General features: G+C 39.2%; 1 protein-coding gene across 1 annotated transcript in view; it reads left to right on the top strand.

The window, feature by feature from the left end:
• The window catches only part of LOC133068449 (glycerophosphodiester phosphodiesterase domain-containing protein 4-like), an 81,552-nt gene extending 64,792 nt beyond the window's left edge, over positions 1–16,760 (top strand). Inside the window, exons 14-16 of the mRNA XM_061159677.1 lie at positions 6,855–6,937; positions 7,708–7,760; positions 16,561–16,760. Coding sequence (XP_061015660.1) covers positions 6,855–6,937; positions 7,708–7,760; positions 16,561–16,760 — 336 coding nt within the window. The remainder of the gene's footprint in view (positions 1–6,854; positions 6,938–7,707; positions 7,761–16,560) is intronic.
• The last annotated feature ends 3,439 nt before the right edge of the window (positions 16,761–20,199 follow it).

Raw genomic sequence — 20,199 nt, 5'->3', positions numbered from 1 at the left:
CTAGCTTGATTTGCCCCTCTGTCCTGCTTCTGCTTATGATCAGAGGCATGGGGGCCTGAACACCTGAGTTATACTTCCAGCTGAATCCCATCACTTAGTATCTGTGGAGGTAACCCCAGCTAACCAGTTAACTGCTACAGAGCCCATTTTTCTTATCAGCGTGTAAATAGGATGACTGCATCAGACACAATAGGCAACAACAGAAAACAGCTTAATTTCTCTTTTCTGACTTTTTAAACTGCTCTGTGAGCTAGACTTTTCCTTACTCTGAGTGAGATTTCTCTCAGATCCCATAGTTTTTCTAGTCTTTCTTAGATAATCTCTCAACGTACTGTTTAGTCACCAAAAAGCCTCAATTCAGGATCAAAATGTGTAGTTCAGGATAATAACTCAAATTCTAAACTGCCTTGAAAATTAAAGCTTTAGGCAGAGAAACCTAAATGAGAAGACTAAATATTTTTGGTTGCCTTCTTCATTCTTTCAGCCTTACTGGCCCTTTTTTTTTTTCTGACTTGCTCAAGGTCAGGAGCAGGTGCAAGGTAGTTAGGGCAAAGGGCACAGTCTTGTAGGGTCGGTATTTCATTGAGGCCCTCTGGTGGCAGTGTAAAATTGCCTACCCCTTCTTTCTTGGTGGCTTAGGGAGGTTTCTACAGATGATCCTCAAGGAAACCTAGGATGGCAGGTCTCTTGGCACAAGTGAAGCCTCTTCACTTGTCTTTCCCCATATTATCCCTCTTCTTGTATGTACTATATACTTTTATTATGTTTTTGATTTTTAAAATTGCAGTGTAAACTTGTTCATTATATAAAATTCAGTTATTAAAAAATGTAAATTAGAAAACAGTGCATCCTTCATAATCCCACCTTCTAAATCAGTAATGGCTCAAAATTGTCCCTTCAGATATATTAAATAAAACTTTTTATTTTAATACTTGGATTGATAATATTTAAATTTATAATAAATTCATGTGTTTCAAAATCAAAGAGTGTAAAAGGATGTAAGTAAATAACTTCTTTCTAAAAGAAGGACGTTTAAAGGACTGAAGGTAACTTTGGTCAAGGAGGTGGGATCAGCATCCCAAAGGCTTTCCTAAGCAGCCCATACTCTGGGTCAGAATATGCAGATTCAAATCTTGGCTCTACCACTTACTGTGTTAACTCTCGGAAATGTTATCTAACTTGCTAGGCCTCAGATTGTTTATTTGTAAATTGGAGATAAAACTAGTACAATAGAAGCAGTTTTATCCAACACACATGGATCTGCTTAGTGGTCTGTTTGTTGAAAAAGTTAGAACAGGACATCATGAAATAAGTTATATATAGTCTATTACCATTTTATTATGTTTAAAAAACATACCTAATATTTAGTGGCTTAAAAGTAACAAATATTTGTCTGTCACATTCCGTATGATGGCTGAGTTGTTTCTCCAGCCTGAGACAGCTTGACTGGACTAGGTGATCTAGGATGGCCTCATCCACGTGTCTAGGTTCTTACCTGGGATGACTGTGGGATGACTGTGGTTTCTTCATTTGTTCACTCATCCTCAAGGAGGCCAGCTTGTGAATGTTCACCTGCTGGCACTGGATTTTCAGCAGCAGAGAGGTCAAGCACCAGCGCACATGCTTTCTTAAGGATCTCCCAGTGTGATGTTTGTAAATGTACCATTGGCCAAAGAAAATCACTGATTAAGTTCAGATTCAAGGTGGGTCGGGGAAAAACAGACTTTACCTCTTAAAGGAAAGTGACAGTGCAGTCACATTTCATATAGGCCTGCATTTTGAATCAAATAATGTGGCCATTTTTATAAACAATCTACCACAAAAACAAACTCAGAATGGATTAAAGATGTAAGACCAGATACTTTAAAACTCTTAGAGGAAAGCATACAACACTGTACCCTGTAGGACTCTTATCCAGATTCATTGGAGAAATCAAAAGCCTTATAGAAAAGCAAAAGCTAAGAGAATTCAGCACCAGCAGACCAGCATTGCAACAAGTACTAAAGGAACTTCTCTAAGGAGAAATGAAAAAGCCACAAATAGTGACAGAAGAAATTACGAATGGAGAAACTCACCGATAAAGGCAAACATACAGTAAAGATAGGAAATCATCTGTGCACCAAAATATGACATAAAAGCCATCAATTGTGAGGAGAGCACAAATGGAGGATATTGGAAATGCATGTGAAATTAAAAGACCTTAAAACAACGTTGTTTATATATAGACTGCTATGTCAAAACCCCATGGTTACTACAAGCCAAAAATCTACAGTACATACACATATACAAAAGAGAGAAAGAATTCAAACACAACACTAAAGTTAGTCATTAAATCACAGGAGAAAAAAAGAAGTAAAAAGACCTGTAAAAACAAACCCAAAACAATTAAGAAAATTGTAATAGGAAAATATATATCCATAATCACCTTAAATGTAAATGGGTTAAATACTCCTATCAAAAGACACATACTGGCTGAATGGATACTGAAATAAGACCCATATGTATGATGTTTATATGAAACCCACTTCAGACCCAGGGATATATATAAACTGAAAGTGAAGGGATGAAAAAGATATTCCATATAAATGGAAATCAAAAGAAAATTGGAGTAGCAATACTCATATCAGACAAAATAGACTTTATAAAATAGAGACTGTTATAAGGGACAAAGAAGGACACTACATAACAATCAAAGGAACAATCCAAGAAGAAGGTATAACAATTGTAAATATATATGCACCCAAATTAAGTACCTTAATACGTTAGGCAAACAATAACAACCATAAAGTGAGAAATTGACAGGAACACAATAATAGTGAGGGACTTTAATATTTCATTTACACCAATGGGCTGATCTTTCTGACAGAAAAATTGATAAGGAAACACAAGTCTTAAATTACACATTAGACCAGATATTAACTAATATTTACAGAGCATTCCATCCCAATGCAACACAATACACATTGTCCTTAAGTGCACATGGAACATTCTCCAGGATTGACCATATGCTGGGCCACAAAGTCAGTCTTGGTAAATTTAAGAATATTGAAGTTATATCAAGTATCTTTTCTGATCACAATACTATGATACTAGAAATCAACTACAAGGGGAAAAAATGTAAAAAACCAAAAACACGTGGAGGCTTAACAATATGTTACTAAGCAACCAATAGATCACTGAAGAAATGAAAGAAGTTAGAAGATACCTAGAGACAAATGAAAATGAAAACATGATGATCCAAAACCTATGTGACATAGCAAAAGCAGTTCTAAGAGGCAAGTTCATATCAATACAATCTTACTTCAGGAAACAAGAAAAATGACAAATAAATTAACATCACATCTAAAGCAAGTAGAGAAAGAGGATCGAAGAAAACCCAGCATTAGCAGAAGGAAAGAAATCATAAGATCAGAGCAGAAATAAATGATAAAGAGATGAAGAAAACGATAGGAGCAGTCAATGAAAAATAAAAGCTGTTTTTCTTTTTGAAAGATAAAATTGATAAACCTTTACCCAGATCCATCAAACAAAAGGGGAGGGGGCACAATCAATAAAATTAGAAATGAAAAAGTAGAAGTTACAACTAACACCAAAGAAATACAAAGGATCATAAGCGACTAACACAGGCAACTTCATGCCAATAAATTGGACAACCTGAAAGAAATGGACAGATTTTTAGCAAGGTATGATCTCTCAAGACTGAACCAGGAAGAAATAGAAAATATGAACATACCAATCACAAGCACTGAAACTGAAACCGTGATTAAATGCTCCTAACAGGTGAATTCTACTAAATATTTAGAGAAGATTTAGCACATGTTCTGAAACTATTCTGAAAAAATTGCAGAGGAAGGAAAACTCCTTAACTCATTCTATGAGGCCACCATCACACTGATACTAAAACCAAAGATATCACAAAAGAAGAAAATTACAGGCCAGTATCACTGATGAACACAGACACAAAAGTCCTTAACAGAATACTAGCAAACTGAATCCAACAACACATTAAAAGGATAATACACCATTATCCAGTGGGATTTATCCCAGGGATGCAGGAATTTGTCAATATCTACAAATCAATCAGTGTAATACACCACATCAACAAATTGAAAAATAAAAACCATATAATAATCTCAATAGATGCAGAAAAACTTTTGACAAAATCCAGCACCTATTTATGATAAAAACTTTCCAGAAAATGGGCATAGAGAGAACATACTTCAACACAATAAAGGCATTATTTGACAAACCTACAAAGAACATCATAAATCAACACTGAAAAACCAAAAACATTTCCTTTGAGGTTAGGAACAAGACAAGGATGTCCATTCTCACCACTTTTATTCAGCATAGTATTTGGAAGTCCTGCCTATGGCAATCAGAGAAGAAAAAGAAATAAAGGGCATCCAGACTTGAAGAACTTAAACTGTCACTGTTTGTAAATGACATGATATTATACATAGAAAATCCTAAAGATGCTCCCAGAAAACCACTAGAGCTCATCAATGAATTTGGTAAAGTTGCAGGTTGCAAAATTAATATACAGAAGTCTCTTGCACTCCTATACACTAACAGCAAAAGGTCCAAAAGAGAAATTCAAGAAACAATTCCATTTACCATTGCATCAAAATGATAGAATACCTAGGAATAAACCTACTTAAGGAGACAAAAAACCTGTACTCCAAAAACTGTACGATGCAGATGAGAAGATCAAAGAAGACACAAATGGATAGAAAGATACGCCATATTCATGGATTGAAAGAATCGATATTGTCGGAACAACTGTACTACCCAAGGCAATCTACAGACTCAGTGCAATCCCTATCAAATTATCAATGACATTTTTCACAGAACTAGAACAGGAAATCTTAAAATTTTTATGGATACAAAAAGTATCTTAAATAGCCAAGCAATATTGAGAAAGAAAAATGGAGCTGGAAGGATCAGGATCCCTGACTTTGGTCTATATTAAAAAGCTATAGTCATCAAAACAGTATGATAGTAGCACAAAGATAGAATTATAGATAAATGGGACAGGATAGAAAGCCCAGAAATAAATCCATGCACCTGTAGCCAATTAGTTGATGACAAAGGAGGTAAGACTATACAATGGAGAAAAGACAATTTCTTCAATAAATGAGGCTTGGAAAACTGGACACCATCATGTAAAAAAAAAATGAAACTAGATAATTCACCTTTTGATATAGCCTCAAAGTCTTTCTTTTGAGAGCATTCAGCTGACTGAATTTTGTATTCTCTCACTTGTATGTGCTTCCCAGTGCACCAGCTTTGACTTCTAAGTTTAGTTTCCTTGATGTACAAGAACTTCAGTTCATTTGGAGAATGAAGAATCTGCAAATTTTTATAATCCACCCCTCAGTTGCAGTTTATTTTTAAAAAACCTTTTCTGTCATCATCGAGTTTTTCAAAGCATTGATTTTTTTGGTGTGTGTGTGGAAAATGTTGTACTTTTAAAACTCTGATCATACAGATTTAATATAACATTAATTAAACTCCTTCCCAGGTGGTTCAGTGGTAAAGAATCTGCCTGCCAATGGAGAAGACACAAGTTGGATCCCTGGGTTGGGAAGATCTCTTGGAGAAGGAAATGGCAACCAACTCTAGTATTGTTGCCTTGGAAATCCCAAGGACGGAGGAGCCTGGGGGGCTGCAGTACATGGGGTTACAAAAGAGTCAGGCATGACGTAGTGACTAAAACAACAACAATAATTATACTGTACATTTATAACAAGTACAGGTGTTCTAAGTCACATGGACAGTAAGAACAACTGATTCTTAGTGACTGTATAGCTGATCTGGTGGGCAGCCGGCAGCAGGCCAAGGCATCAGTCAGTCAATTGCCTATTGGGGATTAGGAGCCTTGGCTTAGTAGAAGTTGGTTAAGAGACTTTATTTTGCCTGCCTAGTAGATCTGTTGTGAGAATTAGCTGTGAAAATATACCTCACATGCATAGAATACTACCTTCGCTCCTGTAAATGCTCATTAGTGTTAATTGTTGTTCTCATCATTAACTTGATCATTCGTATTGTTGTTGTTGTTCTTGTTATCATTATTAATCAGACCAAGCAAAGACCTTGAATTAGGATGGAAATGACATAAGAAAGATAAAAATGCCAGACCTAGTACCATCAAGTAGTACTGGGGGTGGAAAAAATGGAGGTAGAAAGGGAGGATCAAGCCAGGGAATTAAAAAAATTATTCAGTAGTACCTAGATAATGGAGCTGTGAAATGGGTGATGTAGGAAAGAAGCCTAGAGAAGTGGGCATGTTAGTTAATGATGATAATTTCAACATTTTTATTTGAAGCATGATGATTTATAAGAATGATTCCTAAATGCTGGTTCACAGACTGGCTGCTTGTTTCTGGGGAGCTTGTTAGAGATGCAGAAATTCTGATTCCTGAGTCGCTAATGAGGCCCAGGAAGCTGTATTACGAAAGGCTGCAGCTCAGGTAGATTTGGATGCACAGCCAGGTTTGGGAAACTGTGCCATGAACACATAGAGCGCTTGGAAGTCAAGGAACTTGGGCTATAGTTCTAAGTCTAGAGAAGATTTGCTATGGGCCATTTTGGGGACTCTCTCAGACCTCTGTTGAGTGTCCAGGGAAATGATGTGTGTGAAGTGTTTTAGTCCTTGTAGAGCCCTGGGCACATGTAAGGGGGGACTGTTAGGTTAGCAGCAGGTATTCTCTGTGTTTGACTTCAGTCCCGGGAATCAAGATTCCTCCTCCTGCTCTGCTCCCTCTCCATTCCCGCTCAAGCAAGGGACTTGATGCACATGATCTACAATCTTCTCCAACTGTAAATGCCTATAACTGTTTTCTGTTTTGCAGACACCAAATTTCTATATGTTCTTGTGGGTTTTCATGGATATTCTTTCTGCAGTTTTCATTGTTTCCATATTTCGTTTTCATTGGTAAGTATGCATTTGTAATTTTGTATAATTTTTTCCCAAAATAAGATGTACATGGTTTTGTACCTTGTGAAATTTGTGAACAAAGTTACACTCTTCCCATAGTCCCATGTGGCAAATCCTCAGGGAGACAGGGTTTTAAGGGTTTTACCTTCCAAACCTCCTGTTTCCTCTCATGCTGCCTGCAGCTCCACACACCCTTCTACCTCCTCGATGTGAGACCATATTCTAAGGATAAGGACTCTCAATAAAGCTTAATCAAAGCTTTTTACTACATATCCCTTGTGGATCAGTTGGGAGAGGACAAGAGTTGAAGGTGGTTCAGAACAAGTGTCCCACCTTCCACAGAATGGGACACAGCAGGGTGCTGTGTAAAGAGCAAGCTCACGCTCCAGGAAACCTGGGTTTTAGTCCTGGTTTTTCCTGTAGTTGCTGGGTAACCCTGGGGAAATCATTGCCCCTTTCCAGACCTTAGTCTTTTTATCTGCCCAATCAAATGACATTTGAGAGTTATTGAGGGGAAAAATGCATCAAGATCGTAAGGTTCAGGATGGGAGAGGGAACATCTTGTAGAAGAATTTTAGCTAGAAGAAACCATTTAGATCTCATCATGCTCATCATTTCCTCATTTGAGTTATCCTTTAAAGGAGGAAACTTCATACCCTCTGCCCAAGGTACCATTTGACTGGTAATGTTCTTTTCTGGCCACTGCCTGTGTTATTGTTGCTTTGGAAGAGGTCTGTGAGGCTCATGGACACTCTGCTTCCTTCTAGGTGGAGAGCGAGCCAGAGTGAAAAAATTCGCCAGGGTATCACCAGTTACACAGGTAAAATCAGAAGCCTAGCCCCCTCTCATCTCTTCATCCCTCCCCATTGCCTCCATGAGGCAGGGCTTGCCTTTAATATTTCTGACAAGAGTTGAAGGGAGTCTAAAGTTACAGGGTGGATACCACTGAGAAGCTGGGCAAAAACAGGCTGTGTGCAGACTCTGAGGCCCTTGATGTCAGAATACATTGTGGACTTTATCCTCTAAGCAGTGAGACTCCTTGGAAGATTTTGAACATGGTTGTATATTTGCTTGTCATATATTCATTCATCACACGATTATAAAATACTGACTTTGTGCCAGGCAGTGTGAAACTGAAGTACCTGAAAGCTTTGTATACGAAAGGTGTCTCGAGAACAGAGGCTCTGGTCCTCAGAGAGCAGTGAGGAAGCAGGAGAAGGTACAGCAGCCGTTGACATCTCTGGTTCAGCCATCTAGTTCCAGGACAGAAGCTGCCACGCTCCTCAGGGCTGAATGTGCTTTTTGTGGCTTCAGTTGTGATGTATGTTGGAAGGTGGAAGCAGAAAATTGCCAGGATCCTGGAATGCTGGACTAGAGTCTAGACTCAGCATATAAACATCAGGAAATGGCAAGTGAGTTTCAGACAAGGGAGCAGTATGCTTAGACACTTGTGTAAAGGGATAGAATAGCAGAATGACTTATTAATCAGCAGAATAACTCAGGACTGAGTAAGTGGGATAGGTCCAGTAAGGGAAGGGAAGCTAGAGTTTATTATTCAGGAGGTTGGGATAATCACACAGTGTGTTACTGGCTTGGGAAACCACTGCAATGTTAAAGGGAAAACCAGTTAGGAGGCAGAAGACTGTGCAGTCCATGATGCAGTTTCCTCCCATTGCTCTTGGAGTCTTTAAGTAAAGTTGATAACAGTCAAAAATGATTAATTAATTTCTTGTGAGCAGTTGTGAAGATGATAAGATACTTTGTATCAGCTATCAGTCTTCAACATATACATTACTTAGACTTTCAAGAATGTATCTGCAGGGACTATGAAAAAATAAGAAATTTGAAGGGTAATGGTCTTTTGTATTGTAAAACTGAAGGTTTAAGTCAAGTCACCCAAATTTATTAAGATATAGAGTAATCTCCAGGGACTCTGAGTTTTATGGATTTTAAAAAGGTCACTCTGTGTGCTGTTAAGGAGACTGAAGGCTGTGTTCCAGCTGCCTTATGATATTTAGAAGTTGTATCAGTAAACTAGGGCTTCCAAAACAAAATACCATAGACTGGGTGCCTTTAACAACAGAAGTTGATTTTTCTCACATTTCTGGAGGCTGGAGGTGCAGGACCAACGTGTCAGCAGGTGTGGTTTCTTCTGAGGCCTCTCTAATTGACTTGCTGGTAGACTCTTTGTTGCTGAGTCATCCGTCACACTGCCCTTCCTCTGTGCACACACAAACCCCCAGTGTCCTCTGTGTCTCCAGGTTTTCTCTTCTTTGATCAGACTGGATCAGGACTCACCATAATGGCCTCATTTTAATCATGCCTTTAAAAGCTTTATCTCCTAAATTAGTCCTATATTGAAATGCTGTGGTTAGGTCTTCAACATATGAGTTTGTGTGGCACACAGTTCAGCCTATAATAGTAATCTAATCAAGAAATAGAAAGAATATGGAATTGGTGTAGAAAGCATGGATGGGTTAGAAGTTCTGAAGGAAAGTTCAAAGAACCATTTAAATTTGAATGAAGAAAGGTGGATATCATGCCTTAGAAAATAATTTAACTTGACAACAACTTCCTACCATATTTAAAGGAGAATAAGAAAATAAGGTGAGTAGATAATAAACTAAGAATCTTTCATGTTTTTAATTTTTAGTTGCTTATTTACAGAAACCAATTTTGCCTGATCTAAATAAATAAATAGAAAGACCATTTGAGTACCTAAAAGAGACAACTAGAAGGCAAGGGATGAAGTTTAGTATCAGGGAATGAACAAGGATGACTGGAAAGAAGCCATAACCACTACCTAGAACCATCAGTTCAGTTCAGTTGCTTAGTCGTGTCTGACACTTTGCAGCCTCATGGACTGCAGCATGCCAGGCTTCCCTGTCCATCACCAACTCCCAAAGCTTGCTCAAACTCAGGTCCATCGAGTCGGTGATGCCATCCAACCATTTCATCCTCTGTCACTCCCTTCTCCTCCTGCCTTCAATCTTTCCCAGTGTCAAGGTCTTTTCCAGTTAGTCTGTTCTTCACATCAGGTGGCCAAAGTATTGAAGTTTCAGCTTCAGCATCCTTCCAATGACAGCCTGGAGCCATGCAGGGTGGGAAGAGCAGGCCTTGCATACTAAGCCTAGTGTCACATCTTGCACCATGACTACCTTTTAGACTGACGTGTACTGCTGCACCTGCTGCTGCTGCCTTTAGGCACACACACACACACACATCTTTAGGGTGTGTTTTTCAGCCCTTCAAAGAAGTTGATCCTTTACCTTTTGACTTGTATACTGTCTTACGAAAAGTCATTCAAAAAAGAAATCTTCCATTATTTTAATCATTGTTCCTCTACTTATAATATTTTATTTTGTCTCATACAGTTTCTTATGAAAAGTCATCCAAAAAAGAAATCTTCCTTTATTTTCGTCATTGTTCCTCTACTTGTAATATGTCCTTTTTAAGGTTGTTTCTTTTATTACTTTTTTCAGTAATTTGATTATGATTTACCTTAGTGTATAGTAGTGTGTCTACCTGCTTAGGGCTTGCTGAACTTCTTAGATCAGTAAGAGTATAAATTTTCAGCCTGTATTTTTCAACTATCTTTCTGCCATTACCTTCTTTTTGGGTTTCCAATTACATAAATATTAGATGGTTTTATATTATCTGATAAGTTACCAAGACTGTTTATTTTTATTTTTAGCCTGTCAATTTCTATGCTTCATTTTTGATATATCCTATTAAAGTTTGGGTTGTTTTTGATTGCTGTGTAACAAATTACCATAAATCTATCAGTGTAAAGCAACACAAATTTATCATCTCCCAGTTTGTGGGCCAGGGGTCCAGGCATGGGTTTTCTAGGTCTACTGCATATCTCACCAGGCTCTCATGAAGATCTTGGCTTGGGCTGCAGTCTCATTTGAGACTTAAGAGTCCTCTTCCAAACTCATTGATTGTTGGCAGAATTTAGTTCCTTACAGTTGCAAGAACTAAAGTCAGTTGTGTTTTCTTAATCGCTCTTGACTGAGTTTTTCTCTGAGATCTAAATATTCCATTCCGATCTTAGTCATAAGGCTTTCTCACATCATGGCATCTTACTTCTTCACACCCAGTATGAGAATATCTCTTGTAGCAGATGGATTCAGGAGAAAGAGGACAAAGGGAAAAAATAATACACAAGATAAATAAAAAACAAATTAAAATATAGTAGTCATAAATTCAACCATTTTATTAAGTTCAGTTAACATAAATGTACCAAATACTTAAAGCAGTGGTAGAGATTTTGATATTGGATAGAATTAAGCAAGACCCAACCGTATGCAGTTCACAAAAGAAATGCTTGAGATATAAAAACACAGATTAACAGTGAAAGGACAGAAAATTAAAATAAAATCAGAAGGGAGAAAAATGAAAAAAGATAGGATGGAGAATAACATGCCATACAAACAGCAAGCATGAAAATATCTGAAAGATAAACTTAAAAACATGGAGCCTTACTTGAAACAAAGATTTCTTAAGAAGGAAAAGGTCAGTATATCAAGAAGGCACTATAATTATATAGTTAGTAACAGAGCTTCAAAACACATTAAACAAAAATGGAAAGAAATAAAAAAATCATAGTTAAAGATTTTGACATTCCTCTCTTAGTACCTGAAAGAACAACTGAATTCATCAAAAAGTAAAATCAGAAAGAATATAGAAGTCTGAACACTTCCAGCCAACCTGACCTAGTTGACAGAAAATAATATATTCAACAACTGCAGAATGTACAATATTTTGAAACGTAAATGGCATAGTTGCAAAATAGACCATATGGCAGGCCATAAAGCAAATCTGGAAGATAGAGCTGATTTACCCAACACACAGATGCAAACACACTGAATTATGTAAAATAAGGAGGTAGAGGAATATGTTCCAATCAAAAGAACAAGATAAAACCCCAGAAAAAGAACTAAATGAAACAGAGATGAGCAATCTACCTGGTAGAGTTAAAAAATAATGGTCATAAACATATGGTTATTGAACTTTGGAGAAAAATAGATGGACATAGTGCAAACTTCAACATAAAGGACAAGAAAGTACCAAACAGAAGTAATAACTGAACCAAAAAAATACATTAGAAAGGCTCAGCAGCAGAACAGATGAAGTAGTAGAATGAATCAGTGAGCTGGAAGACAAAACAATGGAACTCACCCAGACAGAGCGGCAGAATGAAAAAAGAACTTTAAAAAGGAAAGATACATTATGGGACTGTTGGGGCAGCATCAAGTGTAATAACATTCACATTTTAGTGCTCTCAGAAGGAAAAGAGAAAGAAAAAAATGTGCCCCAAATTAATTGAAGAAATAGTGGTTGAAAATGTCCCTATCTGGGGAAGGAAAGAGACATCCAGATCCAGAAGGCCCACAGAGTTCCAAATAAGATGATCTCAAAAAGACACATACCAAGACACATTAAAGTTAAAATGGTAAATTTAAGGATAAAGAGAGACTCCTAAAAGGAGAACACAAAAACCAACTTATAATCAAGGGAAACAGCATAAGGTCATCACCAAATTTTTTAGCAGAAAGTTTACAAGCCAGATAGGAAAGGTGTGATATATTAAAAGTGTTGAAAGGAAAAAAATTTCCAACCAAGAACTCTCTACCCAGCAAGGTTACCATTCAGAATTGAAGGAGATACCAAGTTTCCCAGATAAACAAAAGCTAGAAGAGTTCATTACTACTAGACCAGTTCTACAGGAAATATTAAAGGGAGTTCTTTAAGTTGGAAGCATACAAAAGTAAAAATATCACTGGAATGTGTTTATGTACAATAAAGGTAGTGGAGGAATCACATATAGCAAATATAAAGATTAAAAAGCAAAAGTAATAAAAATTACTAAAATTGCAATAATTAGTAAAGGATACCTAAAATAAGAAGATATAAAATGTGTCATCAATCAGTATATTTCAAAAGACTGAAATCATACAGTATTTGAGCACTAAAGTAGTTAAATTAGAAACAATCATTAAAATATCTAGATAATTTCATAATTATTAGAAATTGATGTATTTCCAAACTTTTTATTGATCAAGAGATTAATCACAAGGGAAATTGGAAAATATTTTAAAGTGTAATGCATATACAACAGCAAAACTTGTGTGGTACAACTTAAGCCATAACTTAGAGGGAAATTAGTAACTTTAACTTTTAGAAGGAAACCTGGCTTAATAGTGATTAAGAGTCTACTGTAGCAATCTAGAAAATGGAGTTTTTTTTTTGCCAAGTAAAAGAAATGAAATGATAAAGATAGCAGGAACAATAAAATAGAAATGATGCAAACTATAGAGAAAATTTAAAAAGTGAAAAGTTAGTTCTTAGAAAAGATTAATAAAATTGATAAATGCTTAGTAAGGGGAAAGAGGAAGAGACAGACTGATTGCCAGTATGATAAATGATTAATGAGAGATTTTCTCTCCAGATCCTAGACATAAAAAGGAACATCATGGAACATTTTTAAGCTGTTAAATTTAAATGAGGTAAACAAATTCCTTCAAATGATTCAATTTTCCAGAACTGAAAAAAGAAATAGAAATTTTAATAACCTATCAGAATCTTTCAGAATCAAATCCATGTATCAAAAACCTCACAACAAAGGAAAGTCCAGGCCTGAAAAGCTTCACTGGTTAAGTGAATATTTAAGAAATAATACCAATTTTATACCGACTCACTAAAAATCAAGTGCATTTCCTAGCTGATTTTTTGTGGCCAGCAATAATCTCATATAAAAAATATCTGACAAAGACAGTGCAACATCTAAATGTATAGATCAATATCATTCACCAACTTAGCCATAAAATATATTAGCAGATTGAATCCATCAGTATAAAAAAAGGATAAAACATCTGGAGCAAGTGAGATTTATTGCAGCAGTACAACTTGAATATGTAAGTTGCAGGTTAATAAAATTATCATCTAATCAAAATAGACTGGAAATAAAGTATATTTGACAAAAATCCACATCTATTTATGATCAAGATCTGAATAGCCTAGTTATCAAATGAAACTTCCTTAATCTGATGAAAGATACTTAAAACCTCAGCCGGTATGATTGTTAATGATGAAACCGTATTTTCTATCTAAGATCAGTAATAAGGTGAGGCTGTCTGCTCTCACTACTTTTACTTGGCATTTTACTGAAGATCCTAACCAGTTTCAGTTAGTTCAGTCACTCAGTAGTGTCTGACTATTTGTGACCCCATTGACTACAGCATGCCAGGCTTCCCTGTCTATCACCAACTCCTGGATCTTGCTTAAACTCAGGTCCATTTAGTAAGATAGCCAGTTTAGTATATATAAATATATATATAAAGATAAATAACAGGCAAAAATGAATAAATAAAACTCCTAATTTGCAGATGTGATTATATACAGTAAAAAATTCTAAGGAATCAAACAACAAACCTACTAGAACTGGTGACTTAATAGCTCAGGAATGTTGTTGTTCAGGCTCTAAGTCATGTCTGACTCTTTGCAACCCTGTGGATTGTATCATGCCAGGCTTCCCTGTCCTTCACTATCCCCCATAGTTTGCTCAAACTCATGTCCATTGAGTCAGTGATGCCATTCAACCATCTCATCCTCTGTCGTCCCCTTTTCCTCCTGTCTTCAGTCTTTCCCAGCATCAGGGTCTTTTCCAATGAGTCAGTTCTTTGCATCAAGTAGCCAGAGTATTGGAGCTTCAGCTTCAGCATCAGTCCTTCCAGTGAATCAGTTCAGTTCAGTTCAGTCACTCAGTCATATCTGACTCTTTGCAACCCCATGGACTGCAGCACGCCAGGGTTCCCTGTCCATCACTAACTCCTGGAGCTTGCTCAAACCCATGTCCATCGAGTCAGTGATGCCATCCAATCATCTCATCCTCTGTCGTCCCCTTCTCCTCCTGCCTTCAGTCTTTCCCAGCATCAGGGTCTTTTCCAATGAGTCAGTTCTTTGCATCAAGTAGCCAAAGTATTGGAGCTTCAGCTTCAGCATCAGTCCTTCCAATGAACACCCAGGACTGATTTCTTTTAGTATCAACTAGTTTGATCTCCTTGCAGTCCAAGGGACTCTCAAGAGTCTTCTCCAATATCACAGTTCAAAAGCATCAATTCTTAAGTGCTCAGCTTTCTTTACAGTCCAACTCTCACATCCATACATGACTACTGGAAAAACCATGAATATTTAGAGTTAATTTTCATTAGGATTGACTTTGGTTTGATCTTGCTGCCCAAAGGACTCTCTATAGAACCTTCTCCAGCACCACAACTTGAAAGCATCAAATCTTCAGCACTCAGCCTTCTTTATGGTCCCACTCTCATATCCATACATGACTACTGGAAAAACCAAGCTTTGACTATATGGATCTTTGTCAACAAAGTGATGTCCTGCTTTTTAATATGCTGTCTAGGTTTTTTCCCAAGGTAGCAAGCATCTTTTAATTTCATGGCTGCAGTCACTGTCCACAGTGATTTTGGAGCCCAAGAAAATAAAATCTGTCACTGTATCCACTTTTTCCCCATGTGTTTGCCTTGAAGTAATGGGACCAGATGCCATTATTTTTTTAAGTGTTGATACAAGGCCAGTATAGAAAAACCAACTGTATGTTGATATATTGTCAGTGAATACTTTAAAAATTGAAATAGCATCATCTACAGCAGTATAAAAACATAAATAGGAATTTTAGGAAAATATTGTAAGGCCTTGCAAAGAAGATAGATGATTCGTCACTGAAAACTACAAAAGTTTAGTGAGAAAAAGAAGACCCAGATAAATGGAGCAACATAACACATTCATGAATTTGAAAACCTAATATCATAGATATTGGATGTCTTGGAATTGAAGTATAAATTCAGTTCAGGTGCATTAAAAATCCCATTCAGCCTGTGAAGCTAAAATTAAGCTCATGTGTGCAACTGTTTCTTCAAGAGTGAAATTACACACAGGGGAAAATAACTGGATTCTCTGCTTTGGATTCTCACTGTCTTCTAGATTTTGTGTCCACAGTTCCTCCTTATATTGTAAATTCTTGGATAATTTTAAGATATTTTCTTCATTTTATACATGATCCAGTTTTTAATTTGTCTTTGATGAGAGTCCATTTCCTAGCTGCATTATGAGAAAAAGTCTCCATCATCTGTTTTTTCTATCATTCAGTTAGAAACAAAACGGAAACTATTTTCTGAGCAATTACTATGTGATAGACACTCCTGAGCACTATACATGGGGTGGCAAGCAAAGCAAATCTCTATTCTTAAAAAACTCCATTCTGATGGGGGATGTATTCAGTTTTCTATTTACACTGCTTCGGAGTCAGTGGTTGGGAAATACATGAACCTTAAACAAATGTTGATTTCACCCTTCTGAGTGCTCCAGTGGCGCATTAGAACCTCACCCAATAGACGCTTAAACTTAAGCACCTTGTTGTATGGATGACCATAGCGAAGTCTGCCCAAAGGCTGGGTAGGGAGAAAACTAGGGGGAAAGAATCTAAAACGGTAAGTGAGGAGCTGACATTTTAAAGATGACTAGGATTTTACCACTTTACTAGCAAAGATTGGAGAATTGACTTTGGAGGAATCCGTGTTGTTTTCTTTTCTATCCCACAGAAGCTTCAAGTGCAAGCCTCCAAAATGAAGTATTGGAAACTTCGGGTATCACTGGACTTTCACCAGAGAGGCAAAGGGAACCTCCAAGTTCTAAACCTGTTATACCAGAGGTTGTCCATGAAACCACTATAGCAACCGTGCATCCCGCAGATGACGTTGGACCACCAGTGCCCACTGAGCCAGCTTTTGAACCGATCTAAGCACCTACTTCGGAAGCCAACAGAGAGGCCACCCTCCAAACTGTATTGCCTACCTAGGAGGCAAATGAACCAATGGTTCCCTCTGTGGAGAAGCCTCCTCCTGAAATATAACCTGAAAAGCCCCCACCATTGACTCCCCCCAGTAATCCTGCTTTATGATGGTTTCTACCACATCCAGCATGTCCATCTCCCCCTTTTGGGCTGTCTTCAAAGAACAATTAGCCCCAACTTGCCTCCTCCTCCTTTTTCTCCCTCTCTGTGCCCAGGGTGACCTGATGGTAGAGGAATGTCAGGAAAGGAGTGCAGAAGAGCCAGGCTCTTAGGAAAACCACTCTGGTCTCACCTCTCCTCTCCGGGGGATGAGCAGAGGGGCAAGAGTGTGGTCCTGGAGCTGGAGCTGGTTTCTCTCCGGGTGTCGGAGGGTCTGTATCATCCTGACCCTTCATAATATTCCCCTCTGAAGGAGTGGCTGTGGTGAACATCAGCCTGTAAATAAGGCAGCCTCTCAGGAACTCAGAAGGTAATTGATACAATCTTTGGGGCCCTCTGCGGTCACTCAGGCTGACAGGGTCAAGGGAGGAGTTCCAGAGTGATGCTGTCCAGAGTCAGAGAAGAAGAGGTGGCATGGGCGCGAGCGGGGGCAAAGCTCTCAGCCCACTCACCATCCTGTTGGACAGTGTGTATGGGGTGCTTCCTCATAGCTTGTCGCTGGCCGATTCCCCAGTGGGGTGATGGGCAGAATCCCATGCCTCCCCAGTGGCTTTTGATCTTGAAGGGAAACTCGAGCTGAGAACCCAGTGTCAGAAGCAGGAAGTTGTGTTCCACTGTGTGACCATCACCTACTCACCCTCCTTGTCCAGGGCTCATGTTCCCGTGTATACGGTGATGGGCAGGGGCAGACACCACAGCACCTTCCCTGTGGCTCAGGTTTATCCTGGGCTGACTGTGGTGGGGCAGGGCTGCCTCAGATGGCCGCATTGTCATCCCAGAAAGCAGGGCTGTCTGGTCTGGGGACTTTGTTTCAGCAACAGCCTCTCCCCCTCCCACAGGAATAGCACTCCCTGTGGAGTGGTTTGTCACCTACATGCAGGCGACCCCAGACTCTTGAGCATTGAGGACAAGTGAGCTGGGCTGGCTGTGCTGAAGTATCAGGGGCCTTGAGGACAGATCCCTAACATGCCAGAGGCAAGAGGATTCTCCCCTGCCACATCCCCAGGCTCTCAGCCTAGCCACAGCCCAGAGGGATGCCCCACCCCACATCACACCTTCTTTGTCTGAAGATCCCACCCAAGACCTGCCCAGAACTGAAGTGAAGTTGCTCAGTCATGTGCGACTCTTTGCAATCCCATGGACTGGAGCTTACCAGACTCCTCCATCCATGGAATGTTCTAGGCAAGAGTACTAGAGTGGCTTGCCATTTCCTTCTCCAGTTCAGTTCAGTGACTCAGTCATGTCCGACTCTTTGTGACCCCATGAACCACAGCACGCCAGGCCTCCCTGTCCATCACCAACTCCCAGAGTCCACCCAAACCCATGTCCATTGAGTCGGTGATGCCATCCAACTATCTCATCCCCTGTCGTCCCCTTCTTCTCCTGCCCTCAGTCTTTCCCAGCATCAGGGTCTTTTCCAGTAAGTCAGCTCTTCGCATCAGGTGGCCAAAGTATTGGAGTTTCAGCTTCAACATCAGTCCTTCCAATGAACACCCAGGACCTCTCTCCTTTAGGATGGACTGGTTGGATCTCTGTGCAGTCCAAGGGACTCTCAAGAGTCTTCTCCAACACCACAGTTCAAAAGCATCAATTCTTCAGTGCTCAGTTTTCTTTATAGTCCAACTCTCACATCCATACATGACCACTGGAAAAACCATAGCCTTGACTAGACAGACCTTTGTGGACAAAGTAATGTCTCTGCTTTTTAATATGCTATCTAGGTTGGTCATAACTTTCCTTCCAAGGAGTAAGCATCTTTTAATTTCATGGCTGCAATCACCATCTGCAGTGATCTTGGAGCACAGAGAAGATGCCATGATCTTAGTTTTCTGAATGTTGAGCTTTAAGCCAGCTTTTTCATTCTCCTCTTTCACTTTCATCAAGAGGCTCTTTAGTTCCTCTTCACTTTCTGCCATAAGGGTGGTGTCATCTGCATATCTGAGGTTATTGATATTTCTCCCGGCAATCTTGATTCCAACTTGTGCTTCCTCCAGTCCAGCATTTCTCATGATGTACTCTGCATATAAGTTAAATAAGCAGGGTGATAATATACAGCCTTGACATGCTCCTTGCCCTATTTGGAACAGTCTGTTGTTCCATGTCCAGTTCTAACTGTTGCTTCCTGACTTGCATACAGATTTCCCAAGAGGCAGGTCAGATGGTCTGTATTACCATCTCTTTCAGAATTTTCCAGAGTTTATTGTGATCCACACAGTCGAAGGCTTTGGCATAGTCAGTAAAGCAGAAATAGATGTTTTTCTGGAACTCTCTTGCTTTTTCGATGATCCAGTGGATGTTGGCAATTTGATCTCTGGTTCCTCTGCCTTTTCTAAAACCAGCTTGAACATTTGGAAGTTCATGGTTCATGTATTGCTGAAGCCTGGCTTGAATTTTAAGCATCACTTTACTAGCATGTGAGATGAGTGCAATTGTGCGGTAGTTTGGGGATCTTCCAAACTTGCTTGTTCAATCCTGGTCACAAAGTAATATTTTACAGGCACCCACTGGACATAAGGATTTAATCCAAGGCAGCATGGTTCCTGGGGTTCTTGGTGGCTCTTTGATTGACCAAGGAGACATTTCTGGCAGGATGTAAGGGCCACTCTGGATCTACTGGCCCTAGGTAAGGCACAGAAGCTGGTTCCCCCTCTGGATCTCCAGTCAACCACACATAGGTCTCCACCTCCTAGTCTGACATCCAGCATTGCCCTGCCCATCCTTCCCTGGTCCCAACCCATCCCTTTAAGCCCCTTTCAAGCACATTGTGGGCTTAGGCACCCCAATCCCAAATCCAAGACTAACTTGATCCTGTACCCACAGACCATGGAGAGAGTTATACGGGCCACTCCCCCATAGGGCCTTGACCTGGTAGCACACACTGCTTCCCCTCCCTTCCCCCTCAAAACAGACCTAGAACCAGAAGATAAAGCACATGGTATATGCCTGAGGTCATCAGGGGAGATCTGAACAGGGGTCGTCACTCACACTGTAATATATAAAAGCAGTCTGTTTCCCTACCCTAGCTGAGGCTCCAGGACTTTGGTCAATTAATCCAGTCCCTTAAGTTTCAGGATAATCTTGGTTTGATTGTTCCCAGCATGGAGAACTAGGTCGTCCATTTGGTTATGTTTCCACACCATGTACACAAAGTGAAAGCAGGTCCCATGATAGGACTAGTCTAGTTACGAATGACATCCAAGGAGCCCAGGCTCTTAGAATGGCAAGGTCA

The sequence above is a fragment of the Dama dama genome, chromosome 2 (assembly GCF_033118175.1).
Source record: "Dama dama isolate Ldn47 chromosome 2, ASM3311817v1, whole genome shotgun sequence".
In the NCBI taxonomy this organism is placed as follows: domain Eukaryota; kingdom Metazoa; phylum Chordata; class Mammalia; order Artiodactyla; family Cervidae; genus Dama; species Dama dama.
This window is presented reverse-complemented; position numbering and strand designations above follow the sequence as displayed.